General features: G+C 40.6%; 1 protein-coding gene across 3 annotated transcripts in view; it reads right to left on the bottom strand.

Annotated features, from left to right (window-relative positions):
• The window catches only part of LOC112140163 (polypeptide N-acetylgalactosaminyltransferase 10), a 62,033-nt gene extending 54,184 nt beyond the window's left edge, over positions 1-7,849 (bottom strand). For 2 of the 3 annotated variants that reach the window (XM_036215366.1, XM_024263054.2), the window contains exon 1: positions 7,559-7,849. In XM_036215366.1, the coding sequence (XP_036071259.1) occupies positions 7,559-7,717 (159 nt within the window). In that variant the 5' untranslated portion in view covers positions 7,718-7,849. The remainder of the gene's footprint in view (positions 1-7,558) is intronic. The other variant, XM_036215367.1, reaches the window with a different exon arrangement.
• Between the last annotated feature and the right edge of the window lie 7,179 nt (positions 7,850-15,028).

Here is a 15,028-nt window from a genome sequence, read left to right on the forward strand (position 1 = left end):
TCCTCATGTTCTCCTCCTCTTCTCCTCCGTTCTGCTGACGGAGTAACAGATGTTCGGCGGTTTCCTTCAGAGCAGCAGAACTCCCATCTGATGATTGAATATCGAATGTGATCACCTGGAGGCACAAATAGTGAATCTGTCCTCAAGTTTGTTTGAATGTTGTTTCAATTTGAGTTTAAAGTTCAATGACCATAACTACATGTTCATGCCATTTATAAATTACTTTTATGCAATTTTGTTTCCTTAAACATTCAGAAAAAAAGTGAAACACCTAAAGTTCTTCTGTGTAGAACAGTATCTCATTTCCCTGGTCAGTTTTTTATCTACTGGTGACTCAACTCAAACTACAGCCCTTCGGTGGAGGTATTTCAGTCATTTCAAATCTGACAAAAACACAGTAACGTGCACGTGGTTGTGCACGAGGCATGTTCCGGCTAAAGCTGGAAATCCCACCAACCTTCTTCTCATTGAGGCCCCATGATCAGACTGAAATAAAGAAGAAAAAACTATAAAGTTCAGACCTGCAACATCAACAGTCGAAACTACCAGAAGAAGTTTAGAAAATTTGCTTCTAGTTTCTAGATTATTGACAGGATGTTGATTAAAATGTTTCAACTTTATGTTTGTTATATGAAGCTTGGAGACACGATTTGGAGAATTAATGTTTTGTTTTTAGTAAAACTGATCAATCAGTTCAGTGTTCTGTTTTATTTATCTTTTAAACTTGAAACCTTTAACTTTCAGTTATGTTTGTCGTATGTATGTTTGCCTTTTCTAAGTTATCTAGGAAAAAAATGATGAATCAACTCGTTTGTCTTGTTCTCGTTCATCACAGGATGATCGTTTTAAACCAGGTTACCAAGTGTGTCATCTGTGAAGTAATCAGAGTATTCACTCTAAAGTGTCAAACTCAATCACACAAGAGGCCAAAATCCAGAACACATCTGAGGTCACGGGCCGAACAGGAGAAACATTTACTGAACACTCTAAAACTACATTTTTAAAACTGTAACTTTTTTACATAATTATGAACTAGATATATAACATTACCTGTGATAATGCTGTGAGCTGAACTTGTGCTAGTGCTGATAGGTTAGCATGTAGCTGAAATATTAGCTGGACTCCATAACAGCCTAAAAATATTTTAGTAAACGCCAAAACAGTCGTAAAAGCTAATAGAATGACAATATTTAAAACTTGAAAACTGTAACTTTTTAATATAATTCTGAATAATAAAAAGGCAGGAATATTATTCCAGAATAAATCAACTTAAACCTTAAATATCTTAATATATTTTTTTAAATTATACAAGTTAAAAAATTAAAACAAGATAACATCGGGTCGTTAACAACAATAAAATAAAATGATCTGGAGGGCCGGATCTGGCCCCCGGGCCGTGACTTTGACACGTGTTCTAAAGTCTTAGTCGCTGCCCCTACAGGTGGATATCTGTACAGGTAGCCCCGCCTACAGGGGGAGTTATTTTGTATTAGTTTACCTTTCCTGCTGCAGGTCTCTTCTGATTAGCTAACTTATCATGCTAACATAAATGCTGTCTTTTCATTGGCTGACTGTTAAACACATGGATCCCACCAATACCTGACAGAGTTCTGACAAACAGACGGTTTCTCTGAACAGAGGAGCACGGAGAGGAACCGCAGGTTGACCGTGTCCTCCAGAATCAAAACAAGGTCGCGTCCTGGAAAAGACGCCATCGATTTCCTTTAAGTCCTCTTTGACCGGCCGGGCTAAACCTTCACTCTCCTCGTCTTTGATCCCTTCAGGAGAGGATCCATTTGAGCTTTCAGGCCGCCGTCCTGCTGCTCTCCAGACACTAAACTGATGGAAAACATTTTTCCTTTTGCTTTTCTGATGTTTATTCATGTTCTTGTCCTGATCAACAAGAGGAGCTGAAAGCTCTTGAAAAGCAGGATCCTGTTTACCAGCAGGTTTATTTGATCTTTGACCTCAGAAGCTCCAGAGATGGCTGGAGAAAATTCAAAAAGATCCTTTTGAATTTAGGATCCAAATGTGACCTCTGACCTTTGAGGGGAAAAGTCTCACTTTTATAGAGTTCTAAGAACGGAGGACAGGTGAGGACACACAGGTGGGTAGTGGATAAATTATCATCTACAATCTCACAGGGAGTTTAGCTCCGTCTCCATGGCGATACAAAGACTAAAGCCGGATAGTTTCCTTTCTTCTTTTATCCACTTTGTGTTACGACAGACTGATAGAGTGTTTTTTAAATAAAGTTTCATTTGCTGTTTCAGGACCTGAATTAGTTTCAGCCTCTGCTGTCCGCAGCACCCTGAGCTCGCTCGGCCAAACCGGAGTTGTGTTGTGTTGTGGTGTTGTGGTGTGGTGTGGTGGTGTTGTGGTGTTGTGTTGTGTTGGTGTGTTGTGTTGTTATGTTGTGCTGTGTTGTGTTGTGTGGTGTGTTGTTGTGTTGTGTTGGTGTGTTGTGGTGTGGTGTTGTGTTGTTGTGTTGTGGTGTGGTGTGGTGTGGTGTTGTTGTGTTGTGTTGGTGTGTTGTTGTGTTGTGTTGTTGTGTTATGTTGTGTTGTTGCGGCTGCTTCCCTCCTGCCCACAGATCAATGCTTAGGGCGGATAAGAGGAGCTAATCGATGAGTCTGAACAGAGAGAGGTGACGGAGAGCCTCTGAGAAGCTTTCAGCCGCTCACCAAATGACTGTTAAAGGAAAGCAGCGTTTGTGGCGCAGAAGCAGCTGCTCCACGACACAAACAAGCTAAACCAGAGATCTGCTGGCATCCCCGTTCAGACGGTGCTGAGGGTTTTAATGAGCCGGTCCAAGCTAAAAAAACGTCCTTTTCATTTCCTGGAAATGAATGAATCATTTATAACCTTCTGAATTCAAACATCTTCACTTGGTTGTTTATTTATCCAGGAAAATAACTGTTTACTTATCTGGGAGAGAAGATGAAGACTTTTCTTTTAATGAACTTTTTATGCAGATTAATTTTCACAAACTTGATCAAATCTGTTTTCCTTTTCTGTAATACTCACTTTGATATTTAGGAAGATTATGAATGGTTATTTATCATATAACTAATTATAAGATCATCCTAGAACACCAGGTCCCAACATGACACTGTCACCATTTTACTGTATTATATCTTCATTCCTCATGAAAAAATACACAAAGCGGTATTTTTATCTATTCAGGCATTTCTGAGCACCAGCCCCTTCCAATCCACAACAGGCTGGTCTTCACATTGTGACATCACAAAGTGGGGGCCCGCCTCTTCCAGGAAGAGTCTGCACTGCCGGCTCCGCCCCCAATCGGAAAAACGCTCTAATTTAATCTGAACAATGTGCAGATCTAATCTTCAGCACCAGCTCGCTTTGTCATCCAGTAAAATCTAAACTACATGCTTGGTGCAGTCAATCTTAAGAAATTAATCAGGATTAATTAGAGTGTTTTATAAGGTATATTTTTACAACAAAATGCAGCTTTTGAAAAAAAATTTTAAAAAAAGACCAGAGAAAATTGTTCCTTCTTATTTATCCTCTGAAATGTTTAAAGTATAAAGTGTTAACAGAAACACATCAGCAGTCAGACACTCAGAACTCTACAGGCTTTAATGTCTGCAGTATTACTCCAAGAAAACAAAGATGCTGATGTAGATCTGAAAGAATCAAACATTGTTTCTTCACTTTAAATGGTCCTGGTAAATACTCGACTCTGATTGGCTGCTGGGTGTAGATAAACTCCTAAAAAATAAGTTCAGGTCACAGTATTCTATCCATGCAGACTGCTTTAAACCAAACTTTTCATTCATCTTCTAAACAGAAATAACCAGACAGGTGAACTTCTCCTCTGAACTGATGCTTTATTTAACCTTTAATGTCCATCAGAGTTTATATAGTTTTCCTTTCCCGCTGCAGTCGAGGCTCAGCGCCGCGTTGTCACCGTGATAACGCGGCGGACCAACCAACCGGACTAAACCAGACAAGAACAAAGTACTAAACATTGATTGAACTTTTATAGTGTGATTGCTTGATCAGCACTCACACCATAATCTGCTGTTTATGGAGAAGAATCTTTTTCTCCGTGTTCCTGGTTGACATTTCCTCTGTGCTGTGAAGTTAGAAAGCAAAACACATATACGCTGAAATGCAAAGTTTAGATGTGATGTGCGTAAAAATCAAACATATTTAGATTAAAATCACAAGATTCTGTTCTTAAAATATAGGCAGAAGATTTCTCTCAAATAATTGGTTAATTTATCATTTGTTATAGTTTAATCTTTGGGTTTGTTGTGATTGATGACTAAGATGCTTCAGTTGAAGATAAATTAAGTTTTTTTTCTCATTTACAGTCAACCTACAAACACAGAGAAAAAAGTTCAGAGAAATTAAAACAAAAGGTCAGAAATCTGTCAAAAATCAAAGATTTTCGGATCATTTTTCTCTTCTGCTGGATTAAAGCCTCCAGACGTTTTGCACGTGTGAATCTGCAGCACATCCTGTTCCGTTTTAATCGCCTCTGATCTTTTTCTGATGGTTTAAGCCAGCAGGAGCGGCGAGGGGAAGAGAAGATCAGCTCCAAATGCCTCCAACAAGAATGATGTGGGAAAAAGCCTGACTGGGATTAAGGTATTGATTCTGATCCACTTGGGTGAAGCGGGCCCTCCGGGAGAACGCAGACACACATTCCCTTCTGTTGTCTTCTCTTTTACAATTCAACGTCTCTAGAAAAAAAGAGGATTTCTTTCTTCAAGATGAGTTTTTATGAATAAGATCAGAAGAAACCAAACACTAGTGGAGCTTCTTCCTCCTCAGAGTCAACAATGATCCAGACTCAGATTGATCTTTCAGCTCCAAAAAGCTGCAGCGACAGATCAGCTGTCAGAGAAGCGTTTCCGCTCATTTCTCACATGAACTCGGGAAAAATAGGTTAATAGAAACACGAGCTGCTGAAATATTCATTTTCTCTGAGGGTAAAATATGTCACAAAAATGTTTAAAGCCATAAAACAGTCGTGAGCGGAATCAAAGAGGCCAGATATTCCATGTTCTACAAAGCGCTGCCACGGAGGGATTCTCGGGGCGAAACGCTCCGGGCATTCACGCCGGAATACAAACAGAGAATCCGAGGAAACAAATCCAACTCCTGTTTACCACAAGCAGAAACTCTAAAAACGTTTCAGATGTGAGCGGAGTCTGATCCAGTTTCTGTTCCGTTTAAAGCAAACCAGTCAGTCAATCAGCAGGAGATGGATTCTAATCACCTTCTGCCGTCTTTCTGAGGAGGAATCGGAGCCACGCTGACACACATCTCACTCACTGAAACCAAACGCTGAGGAAGGAAAGAGCAAACACGTCAGGACTGAACGTGAAATGAAAACCAGATCTCTCACTGCGTCACCAAAAACCCGCTTGGACTCGGACCTGTGCCGCTCTGGAATCACACAGGCAGGAGATCAGCTCCTCCAACCTTCAGAATCTTACAGCCTGATGACCACTCTCTGCTGTTATTGGTTTCTGCAGCTTCTTACATCATTTCTGAAGCTATTCCAGGTTTTAACACGGTTCTGGTTTCTCAGGTTGGTCTGGAAGAACGTGGAGAAAGCTGCGTGACGCTTGCTATGAAAGACTTGACATCATTTATCTTCAAGAGATGACATCAAACCCCTAAATCTAGAAGAAAAAAATAATCCCATTCAATCATATCTATGGCTCCACCCCCTTGTACAAATGTCATTTTGAAAACCACAGTATCTCGTCCTTTCTAGACCTTTCCGGTGGTACCCCACCTTCTCTGACCCGTGACCCTGAAAGGTTCCCAGTGGGGTCAGAACTGGATTCATAACAAACTCATATTCAGCTGAAACGTGTCACTTAGCTCCACCTCGTTCATACCGAGTGTTTCTGCAAAAACATCGACTTCAGAGAGAAAAATGAAGCAGACACGAGTCAGAGAGATTTCCTCGCGAGGAGACCAGTCTCGGATCGTCACCGCCACCAAATCTGCTGCTAGTTTGTAGAGACTAGTAGAGGCTAGAGGCTAGTTCATTTTGGTTGCCTAGGTTACAGAGCAGACTCAACCTAAAGGTTAGTTTCAACAGTCGACCGTAACATCCTTTGGCAGACACGGTAACTTATCCATCCTCACAGTTCTGCCTCTCCAGGTGGCATGTTGGATGGAGACTAAAGATCTTCTCAGCACAGCGCAGCAGCCTCCACATGCAGCTTCAGCAGATGAAAATACGGAGCTAACAGCTGTTAGATTTATAAAATACATCATTCAACACCCAGACATCATGTTGCAGAAATGACATGAAGCTAAAGAAATTCATCTCAAACATTTGCTCCTTCAAACATCCATTAAAACCAGCAGAACCCGACGACGTCAGAGTTTCCCACACACCTGACGTACAGTGAAAGCAGCAGGAACAAAGGTTAGAGCTGGGGGGGGCTGTTCATGCGTGTGCTGACACAGAACGCCATAAAGCTGACCGGATCACGGAGCGAGTCACCTTCGGGAGAACATGTTGATGGATTTCCTCGTGATCTTTACGCTGTTTTTATATTTCATTTTCTTTAGGATGATTTCAGCTCGGAGGTGAAAATAACCATCAGGAAATTATTTGAAAGATTTTAGGCTGTTTTCAGATTTCATTTGAAAATAGATTTGGTTCTTGAAAAGATTATGTCAAACTGAAATATTATGATTATATTTATACTATTAAATCAATGAATGTAATATTACAATATTTCAAATATATTGTAATATTACGAAATATTTCAGAGTCCCAATTCTAGTCCAAATCACTTAGTGATTTATTCTTTCATTCAACGTTTTACTGCATTTGCTGCTTAATATTTCCTTCTAGAACGTTCTCCTATCTGCTCTCTGTTTGTGCTGCAAACATCAGAACAAATTCTCATAAGTCCCTTCGTGGTCCATGTCTGGTTCTGGTTCTGGTTCTGGCCGTCTGCGTCAGCATTCGGAGGTGCTCTTCCAGGACAGCCTGAGTGAGCCGATGACAGACTGTGGACGCCGCCGTTCTGTCATCATCTGCTTCTTCCACACTGTACCTTCAGCCCTCATTACTTCAACATGATGGAGCATTGATGTCAGGAGGATCCTCACACGTATCATTCAAGGCTGTCCTTCAGCCTCCAGTCTGTTTGTTTAAGCTCCTGTTTTATTCACATGTTTAGACCAAAACTAACAGATACATAGACGTAAATATTCTCTTTTGGGATGAAAACAAACATCTCTGACGGGTGTTTATGACGAGGAGAACTCAGTCTAACATGAGGATCAGAGCCTTAGAATCCCGGTTTCTGTCAGAATGAAGTTTTCTGTCTGTCGCTGTCCGTGGTGCTGAAGCTGCTCGTGTCGCTGTCCGTGGTGCTGAAGCTGCTCGTGTCGCTGTCCGTGGTGCTGATTTACAGTCAACGACTTCTCTGGGATTTTTGACAAACTTTTACATTTCCATTCACACAAATGCGTCCCTTAATGACGTCACCAAATGAGATGTTTAAATCCCGATACACAACACCCGGTTCTCCCGGTTCTCCGTTACCTGCTTGGTGGAGAAGACGCCCGGACCGTCCGCCGCGTCCGCGGAGTTTTCCAGCACGCGCTCCCGGTACAGAGACCACAGCCCGACGTTCGGCAGGAAGAGGACCGCGGCCACGAGCAGCCCCGCGAACTGCAGCAGCCTCTTCTCCTTCCGCCTCATACTTCCGGTAACGAGCCGCTGCGGCGGAGCGAAACACCGACTCCCGGCAGCGCGAGGGACCGACCGAGAGACCGAGTACCGCTGCTGCTCCGACCGGAGACAACTTTCACTCCGACCGACGAGCACGCGCCGCTTTAAAGCCGCTACGTCGGAGGTCTGCACGTGATATCCGGCCGAAGAATTTCAAAATAAAATCCAGCTCAGTTTTCTGGCATTTTTAACAAAAAGTCTGTTTGTTTTTCTCTTTGATCCCATCAGTGGTGAAGTCTGATCAAGTCTGGATTTAAGTTGTGGATCCAAATAAGCGGATATGAGATCAAAACTCAATGAAGAACCAAAACAAGAAGAAACTAAGAAGATCTGGAGATGACCATCTGGAGACTTGTTATCACAGAGAGGAATTAATGAAAAAGCTGGTCTGAGCGTGAATGATGGGATACAGAAATAAAACATTGTGTTATTTACCCTCTAGTAAACATGAAAAGATAAAAAAGGGGAAAAATTTGACAGATGATACAGAAACGTGCAGAAAACAATCCTTAGATATAAAAAAAATGAAGATTTTATTTCCTGTTTTTTACTTGTTTTAACAGCAGGTTGAGGTTTTGTGTTTATTTGTTAGTTTTCATTTATTTAACACAGTAAAACATTTTTAATATGTTGGATTCTAAAATTGCATAGTAAAATTTTGTTAAATTCCAGTTTTTGATGACAAACTATAAGATCATTAAAATGATAAATGAATTATAGGCCTAATAGCACCAAAGTGAATTATTAAAACCCCTACAAGTGTGTATTTTTTTTGTTTGTTTCTATGTTTTTGTATTTGTAATATTATAAGATGAAATTCTTCTCTCTCACTCCAATTGTTCACTTCCTCTTTTTTCTCTTGGAGATATTACTTGAGCTAACATACAATGAAAAATAAAAATAATAAAAATGCATAAATGTTCATCGTGAAGTCCGTTATGGATGTTTATTTCTTCCGTAATTCAAACTTGTATTCAATTGACAATTTAATTTGCTATTTATATATATATATATTATTTGTTAGGAGAGAGGAAACTTCCACTTTAAAGAAGCTCCAAAGGAAGGGTCACATTTTATTAACACGTTGCTTTTATTTTGAAAAGATGCATAGTCTTCTTCCTGTGGATGTCTGTTTTTGTTAGTCATCCTGGAGAAGTCCTGTTAGTTGATCTTTAACTTACTGGAATTATGAATCTCCTCTGTTCAACACATTTACACAGAAACACATCAAATAAAAATAATCCTGTTAGTTTAAAACAACAGAAACTTCAAATAGAACCGAGTCAAAATGTAAAGTTTGCTCTGAAAACCTTCAGTGAGTTTCTCTGCTGTTGGTCAGGTGATCTATTCCTCTCATGGAGACTGACATGGTGTTAAATGATGGATGTATGATGGATGGATGATGGATGGATGATGGATGGATTGATGGATGATGGATGATGGATGATGGATGATAGATGGAGGATGGATGATGGATGGATGGATGGATGGATGGATGATAGATGGATGATGGAAGGATGATGGATGGATGGATGATGGATGATGGATGGATGATGAATGATGGATTATGGATGATGGATGATGGATGGATGGATGATAGATGGATGATGGAAGGATGATGGATGGATGGATGGATGATGAATGATGGATTATGGATGATGGATGGATGATGGATGGATGGATGGATGGATGATGGATGGAAGGATGGATGATGGAAGGATGATGGATGGATGATAAATGATGGATTATGGATGATGGAAGGATGATGGATGGATGATAAAAGATGGATTATGGATGATGGATGGATGATGATGGATGGTGGATTGTTTCCTGATCCATCAGGATCATTATCTCTTCTGTCTGTTTTTGTCCGTTTTCCTCAGAAATCCTGAAGTTTTTCTGATCATGTGACCTGCAGTTTCCCGCCTCGGCTCACCAGGATGAAACCACGCCTCAGTAATTGCTCATCAGGGAGGCGGCGGCCTGAACGCCTGAGCGGGGGCTCAGCTAATGACTCTCAGCGAGGAGGGGAGCGCCGCCCCGGATGATCAGCTTTGATCCGAATGACCACGATGAGTATGTGAGGAGACCTTAACTCCTCCCACACTGAGAGGTTGGGGGGGTCACCCATAATTCAGAGCAGATTGAACTGTCGTACGTCTGCCTGATGGGGGGGAGTGAGACGTTTGGTCCTTCCTGCCGCAGACACGGCGCCGCTTTAAGTCCAGCCTGTCAACATTTAGGAAAACAAACATTTATGCAACATTTTCTGTTAATTACATAGAAGAAGTTCAAACAAAAACAACAAAACATGACAAAACTGAACAGTCTGAGCAAAATGAAGCAGAGGAGCTGCTGATGCTGGAAGAGACAAAAGCAGATTGAAATGCTCAGGACTGATTACTGAGATGTGATCATTAAAGATGAAAGTTTTGGACATGAGGAGAAGAAAAAACTGAACACAAAAAGAACCTGAAAAACAAAACAGAAAGAAGAAGAAAATGAACCAAACAAACAAACAAACATCAGAAGGTCTGCAGGGCAGTTCATTCGTCTGCTTTTGATTCTCAGGACTGTCTTTAATATGTTTAATCAGATTAGGAAAATCACTGAACAACACGGTAATAAAACTCAGGGATATATGGTGGGTCTGGAGATTGAGAGGGTGGAGTCAGAAAAGTGGGCGGAGCTGCAGCATCCTCTCAATAAAAGTGGATTTCACAAAGTTTGAAAGAAACAAACCTTTTTGTTTAAAGAAAGAAGTTCCCAACTTAGCTCTGAAAGTTTGAGCAAACCCAACCGTGACTGTAATCTGAATACATGTCAGATTACTGACTTCCTGTTCATCAGGTTGAGAGTTTTGTTGAAGCTTCTGTAAAATCTCTGAGTTCTCCTGACTGAGAGGATTTAGTGTCTGCAGGATAATCTCATCTGATCCAGAAATCCCTCGGATGTCTGTGCAGGTACAGAGAGAACAAACACCTGCACACCTGAGCTTCCTGTCAGTCAGAGGAGCCGCTGATGAGGGAAGATCAAACTTTTTCTGTCAGATAAATCAAAACATAAATTGTTTTTTCTCTCAGAAATGCTCCAGAAGATTATTACAGTGAAATGAGACACTCTGACATCTTTTTTTTCACTATTTGATCATTTACAGGCAGAAAGCTGCAGATGACAAAAAAAGCTCTCTTGACATTTCAAAATAAAAGCTTTAGCGAGCTGATGGCTTTTCCAGGATTATCCAAATTCTGCCTCAAAGGACTTAAAAATGAGTCAGCGTTCATGAGGAACAGAGTTCCACAAACCTCATGAAGAAAGTCGTCTGGAAGAGGTCAGGATTACATGAAGAGACAGTTTTACAGATACTTTCCAGGAATGAGTGACAAAAAAAAGAGTCCAAGAACACCAGAGGAGGTCCAGAACCTGCAGGAGGAGATGGAAGAACCTGCAGGCCTCGCTGGACTCGGTTCTGGATCCAACAGTCAGAAAGAGACCAACATGATCCATGAAGGATTCTGCTGAGGAAGCAGAACCCAAAGGAACATCTGGAGGGTCCACAGAACGTCTGACTGAGGTTCTGATGAGACACTGGAGCAGAGCTGAGCCCATATGTGGCCCGTTACACTATGGAATAAACGACATAAACTCCTTAACCATGTTTTCCCTGAGATTCTAGCGTCATCGATGGTACATATCAGATCAGTGGACCGTTGTTGAAGCACAGAGAGTTATTCCACGTTCATCCTGTTTTCTGATGTTCTCGTGTTTTTCAGGACAAACAGGATTTTTCAGAGCATTCAAACGCCGCATGAACGCAGCATTTCTGCAAGTTTGTGATTTTTCTCCAAGAAACATCAAACCAACCAGTGGAACCGGCTCTAAAATGAGAGCAAAAGCGACACACTTCTCAAGTCCAGATTCCAGGTTGATTTGTTCTCCTATGAGGTGGATTACAAAATAAAAACACTCAAATGCGTCTATATTTGTCTGGTCCAGCCCTTCTGTCAAATTTTAGAACTCTGTGTGGTCCATCAGCGTAAAGTTTGCCCCTTTCTGGAAGGAGAACGTCCACAAACATCTGGACTCTAACCAACAAACTTTCAATAAAACACTGGAGCAACGTTCAAACGTGGAGGTGGAAGTGTGAATAAGTTCTGAAAATCCTGTTCATCTGTTCAGGACCTTAAGCTGTGGATGGTGTTCAGAGATGAAGGTTCCTCCTGGACTTCCCTGGACCTCAGAGCTCACCTTTGTTGGGTTTTCTGTCTGTTTTTCTCTAACACGTCGACTCTTCTTGGTGTTTGCTCCATGTTCCTCCTCCGGGTGTGGCAGACCGTTTGGATGCAGAGTATTGTGTTAAACAGAGCAGATGCATGCTGGGAAGAAGATCCATTCAGCTGGAATCATGGACACAGCATCAAAGCTGCAGTTCCTCCATCTTCAGTCCTTCAGAGACGGTTTTCTCACTGCTGCTCATGTCAGAATGAGACCTGCACAAACTTCTGCAGGAAGACCTCTGCTTTCTCCCTGCTGAAGATAAAGCAGCTGGAGGACCTCTCCACGTGCAATTTATGCATGAAAGTGGCCTTCCTTAATGCCACTAAAGGTCAAGAAGTTCAGTTTAGCGCAGAGATTACTGCAGCTCACAGCCAGATCTCCAGAGGAGGCGTGGAGGTCGGGCACAAATGTTTTATGGCTCTAATTACAATTCTCATCAGATGCTTCCTGTATAATCGCTCAGCTTCTCTGCCTTCATCTGAGCAGGCCGACAATCAGTCACACGGACAAGCAGAGGAGAGTTCAGGATTCCTCTCAGAGGAGCCGTGAAGCTCCACAGGCTTTCTACCAGCTGCTAATGCAGAACTTGATGCTTTTTGGATCTGCTCTCAGCCAAGAGTCCAGAACCAAGAGAAACAGCAGTCAGCTGACTGGATCTGAGAGGACCTTCAGCCAGGATCAGGAGGAGGAGCTTCTGATCTGAGGATCAGGATCATTTTTGTTTCTACTTTGTTGTTTTAACTGTAGATGTATTTTCTCTGCCCAGATCTCCCTTTAAAAAGAGATCTCATTTCAATGGGATTTCCTGGTAAAATAACATAAAATTAAATAAAATAAAATAAAATGAAATGAAATAAAATAAAAAAATAAAAATAAAATAAAAAAAATAAATAAAATAAAACTGAATTGAATGATGCCTTTATTATAGGACAGAAAACTAAAGTTTACTTATTTATTTACTCTTTTAAGTTAACAAAAAATATATTTGGAAAGTTTCTTTAGCAGAAAAGATCCAGAGAGGAAACAGAAGAAGAGTCTTCAGCTGCATTTAACAGACAAAAACAAAAGTTCTCACTCCAAATATGGATTTATTGGGACAGTTCTTCCCATAAACCATGATAATAATGCATAATATTGTAATTTCATGATGTTTTTTTTTACATTTTTGTGATTTTAACATTTGTTCTTGTCTTTTATTGTAAAGCTCTTTGGTAACCTGAAGGAGTTGTAAAGTATTTTCATGTTTCTTTGTGTTTCTTCTCTCATGTGCCGTTATACCTATAATAGGCAGGAGTCACCCAAACATGATCAAATAAACAGAATGAGCACAAAAACACAAAACACCTGACGTCAAACGTTCGCTTTCAGAACCAAAGCTGAATGTCCATCAGACTGAAACTGCACTTTACTCAGATTCATATTTTTGTTGCTCAAAGTCCTAAACATTAACGGATGATCGCGTCTGGTTGTTTCTGTCAACGTTCCTCAGATCTGGATGAATCCAGACTGTAGTCTGTGGATCCTCCAATAATTTCACAAGATGCAGCTTTTTCTGCGTCCTCTTCAGATAAAAATAAAAAGGCTGTTTAGTAAAAATTGAGGTCAGATCTTGATGATTTCTCCAGACAGAGAATGACAACAGTTCTGTGGATTTGGCTCCACATTCAGGCTAACCTTCTTCCTCCTGAGCAGTAAATCAGTTCAAGGTTCAGCTTCTCTACATTCATTATGATTCTCTATTTCCAGAGGCTGTCCTTGGTTCAAGGATTACAGGCAGGACTTGAATCTGATTCATAATTAAAGCCGTTTGAATCAAAGAGACTTTAAGAAGTGTTTGAAACCTTCGTTTCTGAAAGCTCCGTCTAAATGAATAAAGAACTGCACATGAACGAGAGGAGAATTTTGAAATGTACGTCTTTAAGTCATCGTTCAAATGTCTTTTTATGAGCTAATTATCCTTAACTTCATCATTTATAAGAACCAATGAGGCATCCTGTTGGTTTTCAGCAGATTTCTTTGTATTTCTGTCATCAACCAACATAAGCAGTAAAAAAAGCAGAATTTTTGTGATTAACCTCATCAGAGTTTTCATGATCCTCTGGTGAGATAATGAGATGACAGCAGACTGACGGGACAGAGAACCTGTCGTGTTGCTTCATGGGCGTTCGGTTCTCCATCCCATCACTTTTATTTATTCATTCCATCAGTTTTCTCTCTCGCTTCATGTCGTTCATTTGCCGTAAAACAGTAACTCGTGATCTAACGAGCTGGTGGGTGAAGTTTGGAACCATTTTTAGGTCAGAGGAGGACGATGTGATCTCTGCAGCTGCAGACGAACACGATCAGGTGAGAAAATGAGCAGAATTAGAATCAGGAGTCAGAAAGCTGAAAAAGAATCAACTCAAATCCAACTGAAACAGAGAACAAAGATCCTACGTCATGGTTAAAGAGAAGAACTGAACCGTGACATGAAGTTCTTTAGAAAAGAAAGCTTCAATATTTATTAAACTCAACTAAAATCGAGTGAAAGTTTAGATAAATATAAAAGAAAAGCACAATCGCCCCAATGTGTAACTTTTGATTTGTAGCTCCTGCAATTAATTTTGTGCAAAAGTAAAAAAATATATTAAAAAAACAATTTAGACATGCACACATTAAAATTACAACAACTTGAATCTATGAGGACAAACCTCTGAAAACGACACATGAATCACTTCTTACGCACACACTAAACCACATTTACGCACAAATCTGTTGTGAGACTGTTTTCACGTCTCACAGATCCATCCAGAAGTGATGCGTTTAAATGCTGCTATAACGCCGGTCATTAGAGCTTTCTTATCAGTTATCTTATCTTTAATCCTGAATAAAATCGGGTGAAAACTTTTCCCACTTTCTTCACAAATCAAGAATTATGCTCTCACAATCGGGTGATAAACTCCTGGATGGAGTCAAACTTCCTTCAGTCCAAAATAACTCAGAAACTTCTGCTTTTGGAAACCA

The sequence above is a fragment of the Oryzias melastigma genome, linkage group LG14 (assembly GCF_002922805.2).
Source record: "Oryzias melastigma strain HK-1 linkage group LG14, ASM292280v2, whole genome shotgun sequence".
Lineage (NCBI taxonomy): Eukaryota > Metazoa > Chordata > Actinopteri > Beloniformes > Adrianichthyidae > Oryzias > Oryzias melastigma.